Raw genomic sequence first — 27428 nt, forward strand, 5'->3', positions numbered from 1 at the left:
ATTTCTTCGTGATTGTCGCCATAAAATGTGTAAGTCTAAATCCGAAACTGTAATGGATTTCACGCTCGATGATTTTAATTTTAAAATATTTTCTATAAACGAGCGCAACGGAGATCGATCCAACGTATTGATATGCCATAATAATAACATAATATTGTTATTGGTCTAACATTACAAAAAGAACAATTTAAATATTAAAGATGTTGTTGAAAACTTTCTGAGAACCTCCCGTCCTCTGAACCGATAACATTTTGGTACACAACGAGGTAGTGTAAATATATATAGATTCTAGGCTCCTATTTATATATATGTGTGATTTTGTACCCAAAACAAATTAAATTGTACCCAAAATACTTTGTGAATTTGTACCTAAGAAAATAAGACAATAGATCTATAATTATATTTATGTTTTAATGTAGATGAACAGAACACATAATAAAATATTTCATCAAGTTCCAAATATGATTATGACTGATCCTTGAAATTGATTGTTTAGTTTTGAGAGAAAACTGACGTCTTGTCACTGAAGGAGAGGCCAGTTAAGTTGGTTAAACCTAAGTTAGAATGAATTGTTTTGATAGGAAAGTGATATTATGTTAAGTTTAAGACACCAAATTAATGTATATCTTTGAAATAATTCTAGGTAGATCTACAAAATCACATACCCATTTGGGTAACAAATTACTAGAAATTTTGGGTACAAAAGTCACCACTGTACATTTCAACTGATTTTCGTGAATCAATGGGATAAAAAAAATTCGTCTGAATGATTCCTTTTCTCATTTTTTAAGACAAGAATTTGTTTTACATAACAAAACAGGCAGATCTACACGGATCACGTTTAGTCCTATAAATGTGAAAAATATGGACACCTCAGAAATGAGGGCTTACAAGGTTATAATTCTACCTAACTAGTCACATGGTTTCACTTAGATCTAGGTCTATCTAAGAAAAGTCCTTATGAAAATCTGTTTTTATTTTTTTATGACACTTACATTTCTGGCACTTAGACAAAGAGTATTCAAGGAAAGACAGATATGTTTTTGAATGAAAATATGACTTTCCTTTATAATTCTTTTTTCATGATGACAGGGGAACTTTTATACACACCAGCTGAGGAAGTTGTGATACTGTGATTGCATCCAAAGAAAAAACAGTTTGGAAGCAGTACCTGTATGTATAAAATAGACCACATAAGGTGAACAAAAGTAATGGATTGGCTGACTGGAAAAAATACATCTGGCAAGGGTAAACATGTACACAGGCATGTTTCTTTTCATTCCAACCAGAAGACTGAGATAGCATTTTCTAAGAAACCTATGGCAAACTTACCAGCTTATGTGCCACCATGGTTCTTGTGATTAAACAAATAAAAATGTCATGTACTGTTACAAGTACTGTTACTGTAATTAAATTAAATTAATTCCTATTAAATTATATTTCAGAATTGTTTTATTTGGAAACAAACCACATAATGCACAAAATTAATGTCCATATGAGTTTAGTATGTATATGTTAAGGATCTGATTTAATCATTATTCATGGAATACTAAAATTAAAATGATGACATCAGAGAGTTACTTATTCACATAGTTGATTTTCAGAGTGCAAGATAATAATTGTTGAATAAATATGTTTAAACTAAAGATAATAATTGAAGTTTGATCAGTTACACTGTGTTGATGCAAAGACTAATATTTACTGTCCCCACACACCATCATTGTGGGAAAAATAACTATTAAATATAACTTAAAATTTTAAAACCTGTAAAAAGCTGTAAATAATTAAACAATTACAAATCTATCATCAATGCGCAACCATGGTGGTCTTCATATTTTTGGAATAAATTTAGAAATCCTTCGTGAAACTGTTCTAAAATCATACTAGAATCTATGAATGTATTCCCGAAAGGAAACCTATCCTAAATGTAATGTGGAACTAACACCGAAAATATGTACGTAGAATTTTATTGCTTATATATACCCTATCATTTTCAGCAACGCGGGGATGTTATTTTGAAACACGTTTTGTCAACCCCATTTTCGCGCACCTGTTGTTGAGGGTGATCTTGCTGATCGACGATATCCATAGACGTATTACGTGGGATACACTTGTTGTAGTGAAACTTATCAGCATGTACATCGCAGAAATATGAATCATGTCCCATTTATATTCACAACATTGAATGGTGATTCTTAAATATCAACAGAAGTTCAAATAAAAGATACCGAGAAACTTGCATGTGGCATGTTGATTTATCGTCTACCGTTTCCGGGTCACGGGAGCATGCAAGGTCAAACGGATTAACTAATACGCGAATTATATCGTCAAAGTCACATTTTTATTTCATGTTAGTGGTGATTACTGATACTGTGTATCGACTTATATTTTTGCTGTATGTGATAGGCGAACTATTTAAAAATTTACTGTAATTGTTTTGTTTCGAAAGCTTATCAGCAGACTACCCCTGTCTGTGACATCACATCCGGTGACCTTTGCACTAATTGAAATAGTGCTGTCAGAATTCACGATCTTTATTTTCATTTTTCTCTCGTCATATTTATTGGAATATGACGAATAAAACATTCTTCGATTGAGAAGATCGTCAACTTTCGCCAAGTTATATTTATAAAGGCAATGTAAACTTTGTTGATATTAAAATAGCAATAAGTTATGCGGAGGTCGGGCGAAGCGCGCCATGTTTGATTTTAGGACGTCTACTAGCATCATGACACGGGTTGTTTATTTCTGTATATCGTAAATATTCAACCAAAACGCTTGAAATTAGGATTAGTGAATATTTATAAGTCATTAATTGTTTCCTGCAAATTTTATAACATGACACGTCAGATTAACCCGAATATTCGTATTTCTGCAACCGACATGATGACCTCGAAAATTAAGTTATTTTTCTGTCTAACGTTTAAATAATAAATTCACTGAAATGGTTCATAATTTACCATCGCGCTGATATATGCCGATTATAAATCCCGAATTTTTACTCAATTAAAATTATGATATCGGAGATATGATTATTGAAATCAATTTGCAAAAATGTTACGATATTAGAGGGTTCCTAGCATGAAATGCAAACCACCTTCAATAACGCAATTCAGGTAAGTTCAAGAAAATTAACAAATTTTGTGTTCGCTTTGGTCTTAACCTTGGTATGATTGAAAACACCAGGATATTTTTATATAGAATTGTGTAGTTTTCTATCGGGAATAAATGTGCAAAATATTTCTTTAATTGGCCCTTGTTTAATGAGGCACCGACTGTTTGAAATCACCCACCCTCTTTAGAGCGCCTTATGCTAAAATTAATCCAGCAGGCAGGGGTAAGAAGTGTGAAAATAATTCAGCAGGCTAAAGGTTAAGATACCAAAAGCATTATTTACAAAGTTCTGGCTTCGAACTAGTGGCTCAGTCCAAGCTGAGAGTAGGCATTACTGGAGGACAGTCAGAACAGGGACATATTTTGAGTGAAATATACACTGTACCCATGTCAGGAATCGAACCCAGGTCTTTGGCATGACGAACGGACGCTTTAACCACCAGGTTACCCGACCCCCCCTTTGCCGCTTAGGACTAGGATGGGTTCCTGGGGACCTGTTCTAACCCAGAATCAAAATCTGTGTTTGTGAATACAGCACTAGGAAACAGATGTTACTGTCAGATCCATCTATATTCCAGCCTATCCTACAAACTGTTGTTGACATTTATAAACCATTGAATAACCACATTCTCCTGACACAATCCAGTCATCAGTATCTAATCGTTCATATTAATATACACATCACAACAATTTGCTTATTATCTAGACTGATTACCCTGACTATGACTAGGCCCTGAACATGATGAATATCATTTATACACCAGGCAGGAATAGCCAGTGATAACTACTATGTGACAAAACAGCAAGAGAGGGTTCTGTATTGCCGGAAACTAATTCTGTTTACCTTTCCTCATGAGGAACATAAATTACTTCTTCCAAAGCAATGTGTGATACTTCTCATGACACTAATGTATTAATCTGTGTCCATATGACACAGACCCGTGAAGGTCCGGGGTAGAATAGGTCTTCACCAATCCATTCTTGCCACAAAAGGCCACATTGCTTGTTGTAAGAGGCAACTAACGGGATCGGGTGGTCAGGCTTACTGACTTGGTTGATGCATGTCATCGTGTCCCAATTGCGTGGATCGATGCTCATGATGTCAATCACTGGATTGCCTGGTCCAGACTTGATTATTTACAGACCACCGTCATATAGCTGGAATATCAAGTTATATGACAGGGATGGGTGGTATAGTTGTGTTGGCACATCATGCCAAAGTCAAAGAATCTTTTTTAATGTGGACTTTGACTTGTGTGATTGATATTATGAGCACCATTGAGATACGAGTGAATGAGTGAGTATGGTTTTACGCCGCTTTTAGCAATATGGCAGCAAGGAACACTGGAAAGTGGGCTTCACACATTATATCCATGTCAGGAATCGAACCAAGGTCTTCGCTGTGACGAGTGAACGCTTTAACCACTAGGCTACCCGACCGCCCCCATTGAGATACGATGACACACAAGGGACGATGTACCTGACTCTGACCACCTGACCGATTAAGTCACCAATGAACAACAAGCCGCTTGGGACCAATTCTAACCCTGGAATCCCCAAGGAGGGAGTGTCTTTGGATAACTCACTCAAAATAAAGGATATGGTGTCACCAAACAAAGTGAAGTGGAAGCTCATCTCAAACACCAGGAAAACTTCTTTTCATACACACACAAAAATTTCATTTCAAAATACAAAGCGACTGTATTTATTCGAATACGGTAATTTTGTTATCCCGGTCCGTTGTCCAGCACAGTTTCTGTCATTGATGCGAACATACGTAGCTGAACAACAGAAAACTCACAAAGTGATGCAATGGCACACATTCACAAAGTATTATTATTCTCCAAATGGAACTGCCCATTAAAATTCATCTTTGAAACACAGAAATCAGAGGTGCCGAAAGTTAAACTTGTTCCTACTGACAGCTTGCAAGCCTCAAAGGTGATTGGCTGATTGGAAAGATCACCTGACGTGACCTCCCCTTGAGGGTCTGTCAGATCTCCACAAAGCGAGGTATCCAATCGGAATATAAAAGACTTAATTTAAATGAGACTGGATATGTTCCATATCATCATGGCCCTAGGCTTAATGAAGGGCTGACATGGCCCTAGGCTTAATGAAGGGCTGACATCAAGCAATGAGACATTGAGTATCCAGGCTGGTTTCATTTGAAATAGAATACTGCTATTCCATTTTTCAAAAAAATCACAAATTTGGATAATTACAAAATAACCATGCAAGGCTCCTTTTGAAAACTTTTTTCAACACAAAATAAGAATTAAAGACATAATTTTCTGCCTTTACATTTGGTTGATAGTTGACTGATGCAATTTGTGCAGACTCTCCGAATGTTTTTGGAATCCTCATCAAATACTTGACGACAATTACCTTTACAAAACTTCATGCTTGACAATTTTTTTCTTTTTAAAACTGATCTAGGTCACATTTCACAGTATGCACTTCCAAAAAGTTCAATATTTTACCCCAAAAGTGCTAACACAAAAAGAGACTTAAATAATGTTCAGCAAGTCAGTTCACTCCATCCTACTGAAGCTTGAACATTGAGGGGAATCTGAGTGGCGCAGGTGCCCCCTTCATCTTCCCAGCATGCATCATCCATGACTAGCATGCCTTAAGCTATAATCAATATGCTTCACACATACAACCTACTACAGGGCCAGATTTCACAATGCAGGGATGAGTCCCAGATCTGGAAGACTCATGTCAACGGATGTCATATATTCTGAACGGAAAGGATAGAGCTCCTTATAGCTATCCTGGGAAATGAATTTTGTCAAGATTATATGTTTAAACCTTTAAATATCTACATACCAAAATCCTGAAGTTCATAAGTAGCAGTTATCACTAAAATATTGGGATTTTCTCATCACAGGCTACTTTACAGATTTGTCAAGGAACTATCTTGAATATCTTTTCCTAAATGAAACCATTTATTTTCTCAATGAAGGTGTTTGTCAATACATTAAGTGTTTTCCAGGGGAGATATTTCATTAAACTGTTGTTTTTTCAATAAGACTTGCTTCAAAGAAATTCTTCATCCAATTCTGTATCACGTTTTCCCGTATACCAACATTCGATAACATCTTTGTATAACAGGTACTTTTTTTAATTGGACTTTCATAATGCATATCATGGTTTCAAATATTTAAACATGGTCAAATGATTCTTCTAGCAAACCCTTCTTAAATGACATCACTTGAAGAAGATCTGCCAGTAGGGATTTCTTAAAGATCCCCCAGCAAACACTCCTTAAAGGATCTCCTTCCACTGACCACCATTATCTTATTAAAGGACATTTCACATTAGGAGTAATCCAAGACTTGCACAAGTCTCTAAGGCAAAAAATATTAGTTCAGGTCATAATTTCTAGATTATATAAATATTAAGAACAGAGTGTCCGTATAAGAGACTGGCGTCCTTGTACGGCACTGTCCACGTATCTAGACTTGCCTATTAGCCTATTATAAGGATAGAATTACTATACACCCATGGACTTATCATTCAATACAGCCTTGGAGCAAGGCTAGAGTTATCCCTATGAGGCATTTTGTAGAGTATGTATCTATTCCCCATCACAGAAGTACTCCCTTTAGAAATAGCTGAGACGGAATAACTTGACCTCTCTGGTCCCAAATCAAGGACAATCATGTAAAAGGTTCCGCTGGCCAAGGCCTGATTCTGCCTTTATCTAAGTCATGATCAGAATAGGAAATGTTCATCTGTCTTGGGTCTCAGTTTCTGCTTAGTCACGACTCAAATATCAAAAACACACAGCTTCATGCTCATCAGAAAATGTACCAAAATTGTTCTGAACTTCAGCTAACCCCCTATTAGAATTGGATACACATGTGTAGTGAGCATGATTCATATTTGGCAGCACTTGCCAGAATAATATATAGGCATACTATACAAAAATTAATTCTCCTTGCCAAAGGATACCCTTTGGCCTAAGCACCAGGCAGATTGTTTCTGGAGAGTTTCTAACAGTTTTCGTCCACTAGTCCTCATAATGATAACATATAGCAAAACCCTTGAAAAGGGCACATTTCTACTAGTCCTTATGATACCTTTACCATTGGGCAGTTTGGCAAGGACTATAGGACTAGTGACAATTTCTAACACCGGTGAACAGGTGCCCCCTGCATCCATACCCCATCCCAATTTATGTAACTTTTTTTCATGCTCCCACCCCCTTCAAAATACATTCTTATATCCGCAACATGATTATAACCCTATTATTTGTGAACTGTATCATTTCTCACACTCAACTCACGCAACACACGCAACGCACGCACACATCACTCACACACTTTATAACAAATGACCAGTCTTTTATCTGAACTACATATTCATGTCATCAAAAACTTGCATAGCACACAACTGATGGAAAGGAAATCCCGTTTTTCACTTGTTGCCACTTGTAAAAGGATTGAAACACTGGAAAAAAAGACACCCATCCTACAAAGAATAACAAAAAGAAACGAGGACTCAATGGGGACTAAAAGTGTATCAAGTCACAATAGAATGCATATCAAACCAAGATAGTCTGACATTGTCAAAACGTAGCCATGCAAAAAGTGACACATGCCAGAACAGTGTTGATCTAAACCAGTGGAAGCTGCTAGGACTATCCTCACTGGGTCTCACCATGAGGCATGGTTGGGGATTGTAATCCCCTGACAACTTGTAGCATCCTCCCTACTTGAAGTCTTAGCTGGTCAATTAGCTAAAGGGAGGTGGTCATGTTACAAGGGTGCTGTGAAAACACGGCTTGAGCTCATCTGGCCTGATGTGCAGCCTCAGTCGATCATCAATGCAAAGGGAAACATGTCTGTGAATCCATGCTAATCAATGCTAATTGCCTCCCTTGGGGAAGTGGTTGGCCCACCAGCCTCAGTTGGCCCCCAAAAGGGGTCAGCAACCTACAGGTTCCATGTCTCAAAATTCCTATGCGAATGTTGATTCTTGTTGAATTTTCAACCTGGGTCAAGTTCCATAAAGTGATCTCACACAACCATTGTCTTAACTCCCAGCTATATGATGCAGCCCGTAAATAATCAAGTCTACCAGACAATCTAGGGAGCAATATTCTGAGTGAGTGAGTGAGTGAGTGAGTGAGTGAGTGAGTGAGTGAGGGAGGGTGGGTGAGTGAGCGAGTGAGTGAGTGAGTGAGTGAGTGAGGGTGAGTGAGTGAGGGTGAGTGAGTGAGGATGGGTGAGAGTGAGTGAGTGAGTAAGTGAGTGAGTGAGGGAGGGAGGTTTAACCATGCTTTTTCCACAATATTCCACTTATATCATGGTGTGTCTGCTTAATGTGGGAGGAAAGCACAAGTGATGCAGGTCTTAGACATTACCACTTTGGTGAAAACAACATGCACAGGTATGGTGCTGACAAACCTAGAAACATAATTGGAGCTAACTGGGATTCGAACCCACAATCATAGGTTAGATGACTGGACCACCCATGCCCCCCAATATTGTGAGCAACAATCCACAATGAACCAAGTCACAAGCCTGACCACTCAATACATTTGGTCCCCTCTTACAGCCAGCTTAAGTTGTCCAGATTTCATGAAGTTCTGCTACTCACAATGTCATAAATGTTGGTCTGAGCTGATGGACTAGTGTCATTTGTTGATGGTGACTTCATCCGAAGTTAGTGGTAGAGCATTTCTTTATGTAACTGTTTGTTTGTTTGTCGTTTAACGCCAAACTCAGCAGTATTCCAGCTATATGACGGCAGTCTGTAAATAATCAAGTCTGGACCATACAATCCAGTGATTGACATCATAAACATCAATCTACGCAATTGGGATACAATGACATACATCAACCAAGTCAGCGATTCTGACCACCAGATCCCGTCAGTCCCCTTTTACAACAAGCATAGTCGCACTTACAGCAAGCATGGGTAGCTGAAGACCTATTCTCTACCCGGATCTTCACGGGTCTGTTTGCTGGTATAATACTGAGCAATGAACATTTCCTTTGCCACCGACTCATCACTAGTGTCTGGGAACTAGTTCTGTGTTTAACTGCACTCAATCATTGTCATCATGAACTCTGAAAACAATCAGCAAATTACTAACCCTTAATTATCTAACATCTTATCTAAAATTAAGAGGATCACCAGATTCAAATACCACAGCAACACATCTCACTGACCAAGTCTCCGCTAATCTCTGACACTGATAATGATTTCAATGCAAGGGAAATTCTTCATCCTGCTCCTTCAGCACTGGTCGTGTTTGGTCTCTTCCATCACCACCTTCACAATGTAGACTAACATTTAGTCTCTGAAATCTTATATTACACAATATCCTTCTTGACTCTAAAACTAATAAAAAGTTCCCTATGTGGAATAGAGCTAGCTTGAGCTGGCTAGACTTGCTTTTGTATGCATTTCTAGATTATTATTTTTCATAAAATAAATATATTCCACGGTCATGGTGCAGGACTTTCACAATGTTGATACTGCTACAGTAAGATCTTTCCTCGTTTTCCTTTCGAGTTTTGAAAAGGAAAGTGACTGAGAAAACAAAGACCACACTGGAATCGGTGAGTCACATATTTCTTATCTTGGATAAAGAAGCCAGAGATACATGTATTGACCCACTTGTTAGCTCTCGTCCTTAGCTGAATGTTTCTCCTTCCAAAAGGTTGTTGGTGCCTAAATGTTGCTCTATATAGGATTTTCATAATTATACTTTTTTTTATTACCTAGTTTACAGAAACCTTTTTTCTGTAAAAAATAATAATTATATTTGCTGATCATCAAAAAAAGATACTTAGAGATTACTGCATATTTTTTGTTTATCAAAAAGTTGAGCTTCAACAAAAATCAATCACAACATGCAGCAATATCTATTTTGATAATAAATGACAAACTATTGACTCAAAAGTATTGGGGAGGGGGGATTAAAGTTTATTCTTGTATATATGATCAATGTTAGACAAATCACATAAAAAGAAAGGTGTGACCTCTTTCACACACATATATACTATAGATTTAAGTCCATACAATTTTTCATGAATTATTGAGGGAGTAATAGAGGTTGCCAACTCAGGCAATACTGGCTGGACGAGAAAATCAGCAAAAATTAGCAATAAAATGTGTCTGCCCTGTCAACAATGCGTCATTTTTTATGTTGTAATCATGGTAATAGTTTTTTCCTGATTCAACTGAGAAGCGTGGCTACACACTTACAATAAGCAGGTCAAACTTGACACCTTATATAGTTCACCCTGCTCTACAAGTATCTGAATCAGACACTCATTCCATGGAGAGCATTCGTGCACTGCAGTCAGGACAAGTTTAAAGTATGTATTAGACTAGTTAAACCAGGAAGTGAGTGAGTGAGTGAGTGAGTGAGTATGGTTTTACGCCGCTTTTAGCAATATTCCAGCAATATCACGGCGGGGGACACCAGAAATGGGCTTCACACATTGTACCCATGTCGGGATTCGAAACCGGGTCTTCGGCGTGACGAGCGAATGCTTTAACCGCTAGGCTACCAGACCGCCCCTAAACCAGGAAGAGGGAATATGGGTGATATATCACACATCAAAATCAAACTGACCTATCATATCTAGCCCTCAGTTCAAATAATGACGATAGTTTTAGGCTTTACGACTCGTATTAGCTGACTATCTCAATTAGTGAAAACAGATCCTGGTATTGAAATAGCCTGGATCATTTTCACATTTGTAAAATGTCAAATCTAAGATGTCTGGACCAAACCACCCCTGGGCCTTTCTTATCAGCTACAAAATCATATTAATTTCAAAAATATAAAAATACCATTGAGATTTCCATGGACACAATTACAATCAGACCTTATAACTTCTAATAACAATAAAAAAAAGTCACACTAAATATACACCAATTTAGAGTGTGTTTCCTTGTAAATGTCTGATTGCAACCTGGTTGGACATGGTTCAAAAGGCAATGCCCTTACGGCCAATCACACAGCAGTAATTAATCCCCAGGAGCTCCGAGTGGCTCCATACTGTCTACCCACGACACAAATGCAGACAAAATTGATGAAATATTGACTCAATATCAACTGCACCAGTTTAGAGACTAATCTCTTCTACTGGTGTGGCTGTACCAGTCACATGCAGTTGAACTGAAAGCTAAGAAAGTACTTATCGACCAACTCATGTGAAAGCGCAATCGCTGATCAATATCAGAATGGAAGAGTGCAGAACTGCATATCACGTTAGTCTATCTAGTTTCATAGCCTCCAGAAGAACATCCCTCTGTAGTGTATTGGCTATCATGGAAGCAATATTACAACAGATTCCAAGAATGATGCTTATAAATGTCTGTACATCCCCCCCTCTAGCTCTCTCTTGATGAGAAGCTATTCAGACATACTGACATACTGCCACCCGGCAGACATTTAAGTGAGATGAATGACATTTCATGTTAATCTGACAGTATTGCAGAATCGGTGAAATAAGCTGTTCTCATAGTCACTTTCAATGGTTAAAACATTCTTCTGGCTGGGCAGAGCTCAACACACCATCATGGAGTATAACTACCTATGTTTCAGCTGGTATCAAAATGTATGGTGTTTGTTTCCGTTACACTTATGTGCAAACACTCTTTGTATTCAACATTGCACTGTAAGTTGTAGCAAGATCACAAGGGATATATGGAGTTTTGCGTTCCTTGTTATAGTTTTATAAATTATGAATATGAGTACGGCATTACGTTGCGTTAGGGACGCATAAAATTTCAGATACCCGAAGTGATCCTGCTACAGTAAATTTATCTTACCAATATGTTTTAATCTGCTGTTGTAAAAGAATTAAAACAAATTCAAATTTGATAGAAAACAGCTCTTCGATTGAGCTGAGGTTAATTTGTGCTATGTCACGTGACTTTCGTTGACTCTCATTACACAGAGCCATGTTCACTAGTGTATACAACCTATATCTAGGATTATTCTACAGGGCTATGTTCGCTAGTGTTTACAATCTATATCTGGGAATATTCCACAGGGCCCTGTTCACTAGTGTTTACAACCTATATCTGGGAATATTCTACAGTGCCTGGTCTCTAGTGTTTACAACCAATATCAAGGAATATTCCACAGGGCCCTGTTCACTGTTCACTAGTGTTTACAATATTTTACCTGACTTACATCTGTAGTGCTTCATCTCAGATGACAAAATAAAATATCTTGAATCAAAACGTTCTATACCAATAATCCTCCAAGCGCACTCCCAGCATACACAGAGCAGACAATGTCTTGCATTATTTAGCCTGAATTACAGTGTTTGTGAATAGGCTTCACAAAATACCTTGACACACTTATTTTCCACTCTATAAATAGTGATGAGTAACATCAGCTCTTTGTGAAAATTAACCAAGGCAATTGCAAAGACATTGCGATCATTTGTGCTTACAACAGCAAAAAAACCTATTTTTCTCTCCCTCAATGATGAATGTAAGTTGCAGCCCAGACAGGTAAAGTCAAGGTGAGTAGGTGCACAGACAGTGATAAACCATGCAAAACATTCCTCCCTCATCAGGAGCATGTACCTGCAGACTCCTCGCAGCTCCTCGCACCTATCTCTTACATGTGCTTGCCTATAAATAGACTCAGCCATCCCTAAACCGTCCGTACTCCAAACACTGCCTCAAAATACTGTTGTCCTGGGAATTCTAGACCGATGTGAATGGGGCAGATAAACCATATTCTGTGCCCCATGCTTGTCCGTCAGAGTGAGTGAGTGTGTCTAACATTATTTTCGTTCATATTATCACAGAACATCTTGGCTGAATGTGGAGAAACGCCTAAAGTGAAGCAGGTCATACATGTGTACCAGTTTTATGTTTGTTTAGTTTGTTTATTTGTATTAACGCCGCACTCAGCTATATTCCAGCCATATGATGGCGGTCTGTAAATAATCAAGTCTGGACCAGGCAATAAAGTGATTGACATCATGAGCATTGATCCACGCAGATGGGATACGATGACATGCATCAACCAAGTCAGTGAGTCTGACCACCCGATCCCGTTAGTCGCCTCTTACGACAAGCATAGTCGCCTTTTACGGCAAGCATGTGTTGCTGAAGACCTGTTCTACCCCGGATCTTCACGGGTCACCAGTTTCATGAAACCTATGAACACAGGAATGGCGCTTACCGAAATGATAATAAATAAACACGATAAATTTGGGACTCAAGCCCATGCCTCAGATCTGTGTTTGTAAAAAATAAAGATGCTAGGCTAACATCAGACTTTAGAAGCTGCAGACCCTCATTTAAAAAACTACAACTTATAGCGACAAATAAATTGATACGTAAATTTACGGCTGGCCATAAGGACCCGTACAACTTTGAAACTACGGCCCGACATTAAATCCTCCTGCCACGGGCCTACATGCAGATGCTTAATTTGAATATAGCTCCAGATCCTGGCCCAGTCAAAGGATGCAGCTCGGAGATGCAAGGAGTAGCTGGGGTTTCAGGGCATTGCAGGGCCTTGGTCTAAGTGGGTGGGTTTCACAGTGATATTACTGGAGACAAATAGCATACGGACATTTTCATGACATTTCTTAACTTGTTAAATTCTGCTATAATCACTAACTTTATAAAACAATCTGTCAGACATTTTCGCAGGTAATCAGACAATGTCCAAGAAAATGAACCAATCAGAATCCCTGATTTTTCAGACATTTTTGCTGGTAATCAGACAATCAATGCTGAAACCTGACCTTCTAAAGTACAGCAAACTGAGCTTTGGCGAGTAAATTATTAATGGCAATTGACAAACTCCAATCTTTCCAGACAAAACTTTATGTAGTATATAACAAAAATACTTTCTTGTGCTTGTCTGGTGTTTCAACTGCCCCGAGCAATATTCCAGGCACACACACAAAGTGACAGACATACACACACACACACACACACACACACACACACACACACACATCAACACACACACACATCAACACACACACCACACACACACACCAGTCATACACTAACATACATAAACACACACATCAACACACAGACACATACATAAACATACTCAGGCACGCACGCACACACACACAATTAATTGACATGATGGTTATTGGATGATAGTGTGAAAAATGAAAGGAAATCTTGGTGTCCTTGATGACTGATGTACTCAGAGAAAAAATTAAGGGATCTCATATTTTTCATCTCTTTTCATGAACGTTTCCAGCAAGTGCAAATGATCCACAAATAGGGCAGAGCCCGGCCAACAGACTCTCCATATGTTGAGACAGTAAGAAACAAATTATACATGTTGAATGCATGAGTAGATATTCAGCATTATTCAGATACCATATTACATATGGTTGCAATGGCAGCCATTTTGAGTTATTCCAAAAAAGAAAACTTTATGCTTTTTCGTTAAAAGGATTTCTTTAAAATCTTCCATATACTTCAAAAAACTAATCCAAATCCTAGAAGATGAAAACTTGATGGTGTCAAGCTGAAATGGCTGCTTTGGCGGCCATCTTGGTTTTGTTCTAACTGAAAATATTACTATTGTGTAACGAGGGACATGGTAAACATCTCCAGCACATTTCATATCTATAATGAGATATCCAGTTGCTTTATACACAGAAGGAGAGTTATCACTCAAAATTTAAAAAACGTGGACAAAACTCCAAAAACACACAAAAGATCACATTGGCCATATCAATGTGAACTGAGCATAGTTTCTACTTTATAGCCTGTTGCACATACTTTTGAGTCAAAAGACCAAACTTGTCTCTCATAATTTTCAGCAGAACTTAGTAATATAAAATGGACTATTGTTAGCTGAGCCCTTAAAACAGAATTTGAGATTTGGGTTTGTGATAATTGGCCATAGTCACGGACTGGGTATATATGATCATGTAACTTTTATCTACTCAGGAATTATCTGATAAGCAAAGAGGAAATCTCCTCCTACTAAGCGGTTCTAATTATGGGAGGGGTCCTCAATGTTTGCTGCTGTAGTATTGGAATCTCTGGGCTCCCGAAATCTTCATTGTTAACATTGCGATCAGGACAAGAACAGCCTGATTTTCATGTCAATTATTCAGTGATCATTTTTGAAAACCCCATTCATTACCAATGTGCGCACATACTAATATTCTTTGACTGTCATGTCAATACTTCAACATGAAGTATTTATATCACTTATAGTGGTTATTATAGAGAGTGGAATGAGGGAAGGAGCAAGCCTCACAAGAATAATATCACAGACGTGATACCCAAAGTTTAAGTTTTATGGTTTGATTTGGTTTGTTTGTTGTTTAACGCCGCACGCAGCAATATTCCAGCTATATGACGGCGGTCTGTAAATAATCGAGTCTCGACCAGACAATCCAGTGATTGATATCATGAGCATCGATCCATGCAATTGGGATTGATGACATGCATCAACCAAGTCAGCGAGCCTGACAACCCGATCCCGTTAGTCGCCTTTTATGACAAGCATAGTCGCCTTTTACGGCAAGCATGGGTTGCTGAAGACCTATTCTATCCCGGATCTTCACGGGTCTTAAGTTTTATGAACATACATGAATACATGTTATTATTAACAGTCCTAAATACTGATAAACAGGATTTATTTGTATGATGTTTATCATTATTGAACAATTTTAGACTACTATTTGCATCACTATACCAGTCTCCATGGTCTTGTCACATCACCATGTTATATTGTATACTGGAAGATACAACTTTTCACTGCAGCAAAAACTCTCGGGCCATTTCACAAGCCGAATGTCATTGTTAAGATTTACTGACACTTTAACTTGTCAGTGAAGCAGATCACATTTCCTCATCAATAGGAAACAGATTATCCAGGATTTAAAAAAATTGGGAAGTAATTTCACTCAGTAATCAATTTTACCTCAAGTGGAGACGAACTATTTGGATAGGACAACGATATCCCTGTACCAGTATCAATCATGAGTTTCACATTCTTAGGGATACACCACCAGGACTGCGATTGTTTTCACTGTTTTCATTTTACATTTAAATGTATAAAAACTTTTAGGAACGTATTCCTTAAGGGTGAAACAATACATCAGTGCACTGGTACATCGTGAGTTTTCATTCGATACGATACACGATATGTTTTTTCTGTATCAATACAAGATGATACACTTGCTAAAATAAATTATGTACTACTCGCTTAATGACCTCAGAGTTTTTGTCAGTCAAATATTGCAAAATGTGTTGTAATTAGCTTTTCAAGTTCACTTCTAATAATAGCCACTACAAGTAGCTTCAGCTAGCTTTCCTTTTGAGACCGTCTCTGTAATATTTATAGTAAGATATTTCCATGCGATTTGACATAAATATGCATATCACGATACATATCGTATCGTGACCTATGCATCATGATACAATACGTATCATGACCTAGCTGTATCATTTCACCCCTAGTATTCCTGCTTTCTCATTGTTTATGTCAGCAAATATTTCAAAACATTTTTAAGAAAACACAAATACCAAAGGGTTATTTTGTAAAACAAAATTGTTTTTGCACACATTCATCATGTCCAGGACTCAAGGGCCAAATTGTTCCCAGGATTTATATCTGGTTATGTAAGGCATGCGAGGGGGTTGACGCAGGGCACATGTGTGTAGGGAGGAGATCAACAGTGATTGACTGCGGCTATAATCCACCACCCTGTAACAATAGACTGACTTATCAAGTGGTAGGTCAAGGGGCTGTACGACTATGCTCAATGGGTATTACATGACCAGGGATTGCTGTCTCCAATCTCACAACAAGGAGACAGACACAAGCCATGGTCCCAGTTTATTGCATTACTGAAGCTCCTATTTCAACACAAGCCTCCCTAAGCGACACAATCCACTGTACACGACATCGGCTCAACAAATCACGATAAATGAAAATAAGATTACCTGCCCGAAAGACGGGTAGTTGTACGAATGTCATTTGTAGCATGTCTCCATAAATCTCACATTAGATGGATTTTTCTGTTAACAAGCATCATTTTCTTCATCAGTAGCCTTTATGATAGGTTTATGGTTCATCAGCTGAATAATTTACAGACAGTTTATTGCAACACTGCACTAGATCTATTACATTAATGAATACCTCCACAGTTGATACTATTTAGTAATGCCCAATCATTCAATTTGTGTTTCCATGGCGATTGAGTCAGTTTCAAATTTGATAAATGAGATACAAGATGGCATTTCTTGTAATGAATTTGATTTCCTAGCTACCCATGCAGAAGGTGAGATACCGATATGCTTGCCTTCGATGTGCAGGGATTAATCTGGGATTCCAATCTAAATGCCGTCGGAAGGCCAATAGGAATAGGTTCTTATTTTGTTAATTTCAGGGGAGTTTCAACATTGTATATAACATTGCATTCATATTTATACATGAAATGGAGTTTTTATTTTTCCAATTTGGGAATTCGTACATTTTTTGCTGTAGATTTGTAGTAGGACACGGGCCTCTGACCAATCCCTGGTCAGCTTTTGTATGATAGGATGCGTTTGGGTGGGTGAAAATGTCACTGTACATTAGGGATGTAACGACATACAGTGTTCAAATCTTAGGGGTCCTTGAGGTTGTCTGTCTGGGTCTATTTGAATCTGTGGAACCCCCAAATCTTTAACTGTTAACATCAGGAAAATGACAAGGGCTCTTGTGAGCTCTTGTGAGCTCTCAGTAATAATTCGGGGGCGGGGAGAGTGTCCACGTTTTTAAAGCTTTATATCCAGAGTTCGAAATTATGGAGCATGCTCAGGGGTTATTAAGATTACTTCTGTCTCATGCCTAGTATTGACTAAGGATCATCATTATTGTATTTTGGTTTTAACATATTCTATATCTCCTGATTAAAATGGATTGGTAGTCAAGCCAATTACTGGCTTATGATAGAATTTCTCTGTAATTCTGGTTTTATATGGAGATTTGAAATTTGAATTCTCACTAGTGCACAAAAAAACATCTACTACAGAGTTGCCATTTACCTATTGGTATAAGTGGTCATCCACAAGGGTATGTCACTAATGCTTCCCGAATCTTACTAGTCCCAGACTAGCAGACTTTTGTTACATACAAACCCTGTACATGATAAATACATCTGGCAGAGTGTGAAATAAAACTATTTGCCAGGCTGCCCAGCAATTGAAATTGGAACTAGTCCCATCGTCCTTGCCCAATTGTTGCGGTATCATAAGAACAAGTAGAAATTTGCTATTTTTAAGGGTTGGGCTGTATGTTATCATTATAAGGTCCAATAGACTAAAAATGTTAGTTTCTACCGCTGCTGCCATCAGGACCAACTTTAGAAGCTGCAGGCCCTGACTAAACTCTTTGGGCACTCATGTAAAAACTGAAACTTACTGCAACAAATATATCCATATGTAAATAATGTGCAAGCCGTAAGGACCCATACAACTGTGGAACTGCGAGCCTGATGCAACATCTACTAGCCACGGGCCTAAAGGCAGCGCTTTTTTCCAAAACTGACATACAAAGAAGTAATAAGAACACTTGACAGTTGGTGTCAACGCTTAATCACTGGTATCTAAATATACCACATGATCAAAACCTTTTGTGGTCAGTTTAAAAATTCAAAAAGCTTTTAAAATTTCATGGATTTGTTAAAAAACATTAATCTATAAGCAGAAGTGACTCTTAACACTAAGTGTTTTAACAAGGGCTTTCATGTTTAATGTTAACACTGATGTGAAATACCACAATTGCCTTAAACTTTTTATATTTTATACGGTTTTACTTTTTCAATTATAAAATGCTTTTACATGTAAATTAGCACAAGCCATCCAAAGTGGTGTATTTCATTAAATACACACATTCCTTCAACATTCAAACATTCCCATCAAATATTATTTCAAGTTCAAGAATTTTTAAATACTGCCATTGCTGGCCATACTATTACATGACATAAAACAAAACTAAACCTAACTCATGATAAGGTCATCGTAACTCCCATGCTTTAACATAGGCTTACAATAGTCAGAAGGTTGATAAGACTGATTGTTGTTTAATGCCACACCCTGCAATATTCCAGCTATATGATGGCGATCTGTAAATAATCGAGTCTGGACCAGATAATCCAGTGATTGACATCATGAACATCAATCCACTCAAATAGGATACCATGACATGCAAACATCCACGTCACAGAGCCTGGCCACCCGATCCATTTAGTTGCCTCTCATGACAGACTAGCACAGGTTATTGGGGACCAACATTCTGATCCAGAATCCCCAAGGTTCTACATGGTGCATATGGGCTCTGGTCACAGCAACAGATCATGCTACCAAGGACTTGTCTGTGAAACAACAACCTAAATATTCACATTATGGATCTCTTACTTCCTGCAACTCATCCCACGTCAGTCTCTGTAAAAGCGGGGCATTGTTCGAACACAAGGCCACAAAAATGTTAATTTATCTTTCCTATGGCAGTCACATCATGCCAAATAAGGTTCATTTATAAGCGAAAAGAGAGAAATATAATGACTGAGTTTGAAGCCAAGGAAGGGTCTTGATTATGTTGGGCTTGTCATGGTTTGTTGCCATGGTGTTCTAATCGAGACCAATTAAATATTTTCAGGGTTAATCTTGACTGACAAAAGTTGGGGTCGAGGGGACCCCATTAATTAATTTAAGGGTCCTTGAAGGCAGTATGAGGGTCCTGTAAAGTAATGAAATGGTGTAGTGGACAATAAGTTTTGATAATTGCTTTAGAGCCTGGAATGATTCAATGATCATGGGGACAGTTGTCATGACTGATGGATGAAATGACAGACACCCATAACTGCTCCTGATGCGCTGTAGGTACAATGAATGTTATTGTGTGGCCCTCGGGACGCAGAGTATTCTTTTTCTGCATCCAATCTCAACATTTGTGTGTACTGGATGCACATTTGTGAGAAAAACCTACTGACCATGTCAACAGTGTTTAAAATTAAGAGGAATCCTTGAGTCCTTGAGATTAGCTCACATTATTATTATACTTGAATCTAGGGATGACCTCCGAATCTTTAACATGTTTAAGGTTTAGCATAAGGCAGGGATGGAAACCACTGGGCTAACAACAATGTAGTCAGGAGCTCATTTCGGACTAGTAATTTATGCAAAATATCTCAATCTTGATAGAAAACATCTAGTCCCTTAGAATCTTCACTGGTCTCGGTCTAACGGACTAGTGGATGTGTCTTACCAGCGTTAGAAATTGGCACTAGTCCTGTAGTCCTTGCCAAACTGCCCAGTAGTTAAGGTATCATTAGGACTAGTAGAAATTTGCCCTTTTTAAGGGTTTTGCTATATGTTTTCATTATAATTACTACTAATACTAGTGGATCAAACCTTTTAGTTTCTACCGCTGCTGACCCTGTTAGGGGAATGACAAGGACCCCTTGACTTTTATTAATAATTAATAAGACAGCATCGAACTAGGACAGTCCCTGTACCTGTCTGTATGTTTTGAAACAACTAAGTAATTAGGTCACTCAACTATCTATTCTAACTGAGGGTACAGATGAGCCAGCTGTAGCCACATGCAGCCTGACATCGTCACAGCCTCCTCCAGCAGGGTTGTCTATGTTGCCACTGTGTGCTCACTGTGTCAGATCAATGACTGGTGTAGCCCTAATCCATAAAACAATCATACACAGTTACACAGACATGTGCAAATCTTGTGGCATTGTGTCGTGGCACTCACAGATGATGCTCCCATCTGTTGAGTGGGCATGCTGTCCATTCAGGGATTTATACATTAACGAACATGTACCCAGCAAGGACACAGAGTGTAAACATGACAAGCTAAACTTGCTCAACTTCTGAGCTTATAATCTTCTAATAGAAAAACATTAATTCCTACCACGTTTGAAATGTCTGCTGTCATAAATCAAAATCCCTTTAGAATATATATCATACAATGATGGAACATATGTTAAAAGAAATTTGCAAACAAAAAAAACAATTCATATATATCTAAGTCTGAAATTATAAATGGTTCTTCAATGAAATGTTGATCTATTCTTAATACCAATCAAAGTAAAAGCACTGAAATTTCCATGTTTCTAAAACTATTACCAAATCTGCTGTAATAAGCACCCTGGATGCCTAGAAAACTAACAAGGGAGGAGCTTATTAAAACCATACACAACAAGTGAAATTTATTGTCAGGGATCGAGTGGAAGAGAACTAATTTAGTCCGAACTTTAACATCGGTGTGAAACCCTTACTTTCTTTATAAAAGGACATGCCCCTTCTTCACTGCTGTTTTTCTGTACAATAATCTGTAATATATACATGAAAAAACGAACTATCACGGCACTCATAAAGAATTATTCTCTATTCTCTCTATTGTTTTCTAGAGAGTCGCTCAGGGTGCGTTTAGTAGGAAGCATAATAGAGAATATACAGAGAATATTATTTAAAAAAGGCAAAATACAAATCACAATCAGTAGCAAATACCTTTGAGTCTACTGTAATGAAACTGTATTTTGCCATTATCATCAGCATAGATCTATGAAGGCAACATCAGGAATGGATGTCAGTATACACTACAGCTAAAGTAACTATTTCACCATCAGTTAAAGAATGGCTTATCAGGAATTAATTATTACACAAGTCCTAAATCAAGACATTTTATCACTTGGTCAGCTAATGCCACCCATGGGGTAGGCTTAACACTGTAGATCAGAGATTAATGTTTGTGACCCATGCCCCAGGCTTACAGAGCTGATTGGCAGCAAGAGTGTGTACGCAGGGTCAAACAGCTGCCAGATCCTCAATTCACTTGGGGCCTTATTGAATATCTGACGAGATTACAAGACCATGTGGCTATTTGCAGAATCTTTTGATAAGTAGCAATTGTCAGTCTTTGTTTCCCAGTTGATCTTATAAATGACAGGTTGGTTTCAACAATGGATGTGGCCAGTGTAAGTGTGTCAATAGGGTCAGCTATAAAAAGTGTCTGAAAGATTACTGATAACCTAATCTGTAATCAGTGGATAATGGGTGAGGGTGGTGGTTTTGGTGATAACACCTTGTCAGGAGTGAAGAAGAAAATAAAATCCAGAAAATGTATTGTGTTTATCAATCAAATATTCATAACTAGTAAATTTACTAGCAACTTCAGATAAGGGGTAATTAATCAATAATTTCACATGTACATAGTAATGTGCAACTGATCTTAGATAAAACTAATACATTTTCTCTACAAATAACATCCCTATTTCTTCAATATCTAAACCAAGTTAACCATTCTTCATAGATTCATCATATTTGATTTTAGTCAAATAGGTATTGATGTTTTTGTGTACACAGCTTAATGATCAAATAATAATCAAAAAGTAGCAAAAACATATATGTCAATTTTAATAACATAACCAGACGTATCGGATGAGCCTAATATGAAGCTTTATACAGAATTTCAAACAAATGCAAAACAGTTGACTTTGGAAGTAACACGTGTAACAACCAACAACAATAATTTTACAGCTGGTTATTAATCAATATTTCACTTGGATACACCAACATCACGTCCATCTGACCCATATTACCGTGATTACACTAGAAACAAATTCAACAACACTACAACCAATTTTAAAGTATATTTTTTAAATCTATTTCAATTAAGTGGAACGCTTGAACATGTTTGTGTAACGTGAAGGGGGAATACTACATCAACATCTCAACACAATAGGCCCATCGACTTTGTAAGTTGACACCTTTCAAACCGTAAACAAACGGTCATCACCGCCATACAAAAGTTATTCACTGAAAAATTCGATAAAATTAACATATTCTTACCTCGGCAGGTCGCACAGCTGTATCGCTGCTTTTCTGGTCGCCCTGTAAGACATTTTTGGGTCTAAAACAGGCACCGTCAGGCAAATCATCAAGTTTGAGTTCGGTAACTTCTTGCACCCTATCCGGTATACCAGACGTGGAATTGGACCTCTGGTATCCTCGCTCGACATGGCGTTCCCGTCGTTCCTGCAACTCTTTTGCATCTTGTTGCTCGAGCTGCTTCTTTGCCTTCGCCAAATACATTTTGAGGAATTATCATGCTACCAGCAGTAACAAAGTTTGCCGACAACTAGTTGAACGCCAATCTTTGTTTTGCCACACCGCCATCTTTCTTTGACAGATGCGCGTGCCCGGTCAGTGCTTCCGGGTCAATGGGTCACATCTTCACTTATTGACATAGGGTCAAAGGGGGCGGGGCACATTACACGCGTCAGGGATCAAAGGCGACTTGTCACTCGAAGGTGTCAGTTTCAACAGGAAAACCGCGAAGGCTCAAAATACATTGTGCAAAACGAAATTCTGTATTGCCGTGTGTAAAGTGTATTTCCTCAACAGTCGTTAGGACATGCATCACTGAAGCATTTAATTGAGCCCAAGTGTTGCCTTATCATAAAATCCATTTGCCATATAAAAATGAGCAGCCCTGTACAAAAGCAGGTTTAGCAGTGAATTCTTCGCTTGTTGCAGCTACAGGAAAACGTCACAATGTAATAAAAGAAAAAGTCGTATCTTTTTACAGACTGAGAGTTACAGCAATGTTTAATCGCAAATCGTGATGACAAGAAGTATAATAAAATGTATGTGCCAAGGTCCACGCTCGGCATTGTGGTCAACTATTATTCGAGATCTGCTTTGTTTCAAATTGGCTTTCTAAATCTTCGATTTATAAAAGAGGTCATTGCGTGTTCAGCGTTAATAATGCTCGATTGCAATGTTTAAGTTACATTCCAATCAATGGAGACGTGTGGTAATATTTGATTGTTTCGGTGGATGCCGGTATGGGTTTTGAAATGAAGAAACGATGTTGTCCGTTAGTAAATCAAATACAGCGTAACATCAGAGACCATATAATAGATATTATATGGTCTCTGGTAACATAACGTTAAACTACAATTTCGTGTTTATTTAATTATATTTCTTAAACTTCGAACTTTTAATTTTTCGAACATTCTTTACTTCAACAAAATATAATTGACGTATAAACACTTAGATTTGGGTTTAAACGTGCTGTTCACAATCCCGTTCAAGCCTTGGCATTCATCACATGACTGATGGGGGCGGTGTCAAATGTGATGCATTCGAATAGGGGTCGTATCACAAACGTATTTATGATTTTAAACCTGTTTTTATTTTATCATAAAGGGATTTTTTATAATGACAATTGAGGTAGAATTGTGTCATGTATATAAACAATGTTGTTTACCTTCTTAAATATATATTTTAACCAAAGCTTACATACGTGTCCGCACACGCTTGTACACCGCCAAACCCCTATTTTGTCCATTTCTACCTGCTAGAGGATTGGATATAGTAATGCGTAATCTTGAATTACGAATGCAAATAAAATCTAAACACTGAAACACAGAATAAACATGTATTTACAGGACTTCCGGCAATTGGAATGTGTTAACAGATATACACACACTCACATATGCACACACACACACACACACACACACACACACTACACACTACACCCACACAGACACACTCACACAGACTACACACCCACACCCACACCCACACACCACAAACAGATACACACTAATTACACTTCTTGCACGAACGTTTTGCACTGGCTAATTCATATCCAATATAGGGAAACCAGTGGAGGAAGATTAGCCCCCCCCCCCCCCCCCCCCGAAAAGAGGTAATTAAGGGGGATCGGGTGGTCAGACTCGGAGACTTGGGCGACAGCGTGTCAACGTACCCCGATAGTGTGGATCGTTGCTGATGCTGAGAGTCACTGGATTGTCTTGTCCAGACTCGATTATTTACAGGTCGCTGTCATGTAGATAAACTATCGCGAACTGTGGCGTTAAAGAACATTCACTCAACAATCTGTTTAGAGTACACATTGTAGAAGTATACTGTTTCCAAATGTTTGTGTACACAAACCGCTCAGAAATATCCACTGTAAACAACAACAAAAACATTACATGACGATTTAGCATAAAGATATTTTGACGATTTGAACGCGTAAAATCGTATATGTAAGAATATATCACCAGTATATTGGCGGCTAAAAAATGGTTATCCCACAAATACAATAAACTGATAATATATGGAAAAAGATAGAGTAAAACTTCTCTTTTGCTTGAACATAATATGTGTTTATTGCTTGTTTTTATTCAAGTCTTTGAAAGGCATTTAGAAGTGATACACATAAGGAAGAAAATTTATGGATGTCAACTTCTTTATTAGGAGGAACACGTGTCGGGGTATATATGCTTACTCCTTCATCAGGTGAATTCGCGTTTGTTCCTCATAATAAAGAAGTTGACATCTATAAATTCTCTTCCTTTGTTTTTTTATTGTTTTCATAAAGGATATGCACTTGAAGTGTTGACAGCATGAGGTGAGAAGAGTTCTACAATATTTAACTTCAACCGTCTTTCTCAGTTTAATTCCTGTTGAAATCTTCCCATGTTAAAGACGGCCCAGATGACGACAGAGATCAAGTTTCGGATGTTTTCACAAAGAATTACATGCGTGAAACACTCAAATCACGGTTAACAAGTCAAATACTTCATGGCCACTTCCGACAGTGACTTATTAACATAAAATCCCGCTTTTGGCGATGTCACGATAGAGAGTCCGTGACATCGTGACAAAACTCGCTCTTGTTCGCTCCCAGTGCTAAGTCAACAGCACGCGGTAGGGTCTGTCTTCATGCGAAGTTATTCCGTCGACCTTGTAGATACACAATCGTCCTGCTTCTTGTCACGAAGGGGATTGTTTGTTTCTGATGCGGCGCTAGGTCAGTTTGACCTGTCAACACCTGGGGTGAGGTTGTTTGCCAAATCAAATAACGTGTATTTGGACAGGTTGACAGTCGCGCGACATGGCGAGATGGGGATTCTACGAGCGCTTCAAGCAATAGTATTGTGACCATATTTCTTGTAGCTACTATTTTATGCGCGAATTCACAAGCCCCTGTGGTGTGCGGAGTGAAATCAAATCGGTGGTTTGTTTGTTTGTTGTTTAACGCTGAACTCAGCAATATTCCAGCTATAAGAGGGCGGTCTGTAAATAATTGAGTCTGGACCAGACAATCCAGTGAATGACATCATGAGCATCAATCCAGGCAATTGGGATCGATGACATGCATCAGCCAAGTCAGCGAGCCTGACCACCCGATCCCGTTAGTCACCTCTTAACCTCTTACGACAAGCATAGTCACCTTGGCAAGCATGGGTTGCTGAAGACCTATTCTACCCCGGATCTTGAGACAAATCAGCGGTACAATTTTATGAAACCGGTCATAAAGTCACAACGTAGTCTGAATACCAGTCTTTTTTCAGGTCCTCTGGATCACCATCACATGGTGAGAATGATACAAATATTCTCTGTTCCATTGACCACTGAGAACTGACCGGTGGGGATTCCGGGAATGAATATAGGTTCCCCGAAACCTTTGCTTGTCGTAAGAGGCGACAAAATGTATTGAGTGGGCAGGCTCGGTGATTTGGTAGTTTGCCTGTCATCGTATCCCAATTACTTGGATCCCTGCTAATGATGTTGTTGATGATGTTGATGATGTTGTTGTTGTTGTTGTTGTTGTTTATTCAGGAAGGTTACGTAGGCCATCCCCCCATGTCACAGGAATTGTACAGCAGCCATTGTTATAACTGAAATTTACATCAGCAGTTTTGTCCTTAATTGCATAGACTTATAAATATACATAGCCAAATTACTTATGATATTACATTTATAACTTGACATCAAGACATTGAATATATGTAATGTGGGAAATACATAGTAGTTTCTTGGAATTTACTGTTCCCGCAATTCGGCATACACCCTGCACACAAACAAGAAATGATACTCATCCTCCACGAAACCTTTTTTACAAACATTGCAAAACTTTTCATTCCTACATCTGAATATCTGCCAGTCTCTATTTTTAGTTGGTGAGAACTTCATCTAAACTTTGCTAAAGCTACACAACGTTTATAGAAAGATAGTTAATATAACACTCCTGACACACTATAGATTTATACCAATATTTTATACACTGCTTGTATAAATATATACAGGGTATCACCCTCACTTAACATGAACAACATGATTTAGAGTTGACGACTTCACACCCAGAAAATATTTGCATGCCTGGACATGAACGTCTTCAATAACTCTGCTAAGCTTACAATCTGAGTCAAGTTCTAGTCCCCATATTTTGGCACCATACAATAAAATTGACATCCCTTTCCGAACTAAATCTTTGAAGAAAACATCATACGGCA

General features: G+C 38.1%; 1 protein-coding gene across 2 annotated transcripts in view; it reads right to left on the reverse strand.

Annotated features, from left to right (window-relative positions):
- Nucleotides 1-23309, reverse strand: part of LOC139471185 (tensin-4-like) — a 173199-nt gene extending 149890 nt beyond the window's left edge. For both annotated transcript variants that reach the window (XM_071253470.1, XM_071253469.1), the window contains exon 1: nt 22963-23309. In XM_071253470.1, the coding sequence (XP_071109571.1) occupies nt 22963-23205 (243 nt within the window). In that variant the 5' untranslated portion in view covers nt 23206-23309. The remainder of the gene's footprint in view (nt 1-22962) is intronic.
- Between the last annotated feature and the right edge of the window lie 4119 nt (nt 23310-27428).

Source organism: Haliotis cracherodii, unplaced genomic scaffold (assembly GCF_022045235.1).
Source record: "Haliotis cracherodii isolate W230 unplaced genomic scaffold, xgHalCrac1.p SCAF_22, whole genome shotgun sequence".
In the NCBI taxonomy this organism is placed as follows: domain Eukaryota; kingdom Metazoa; phylum Mollusca; class Gastropoda; order Lepetellida; family Haliotidae; genus Haliotis; species Haliotis cracherodii.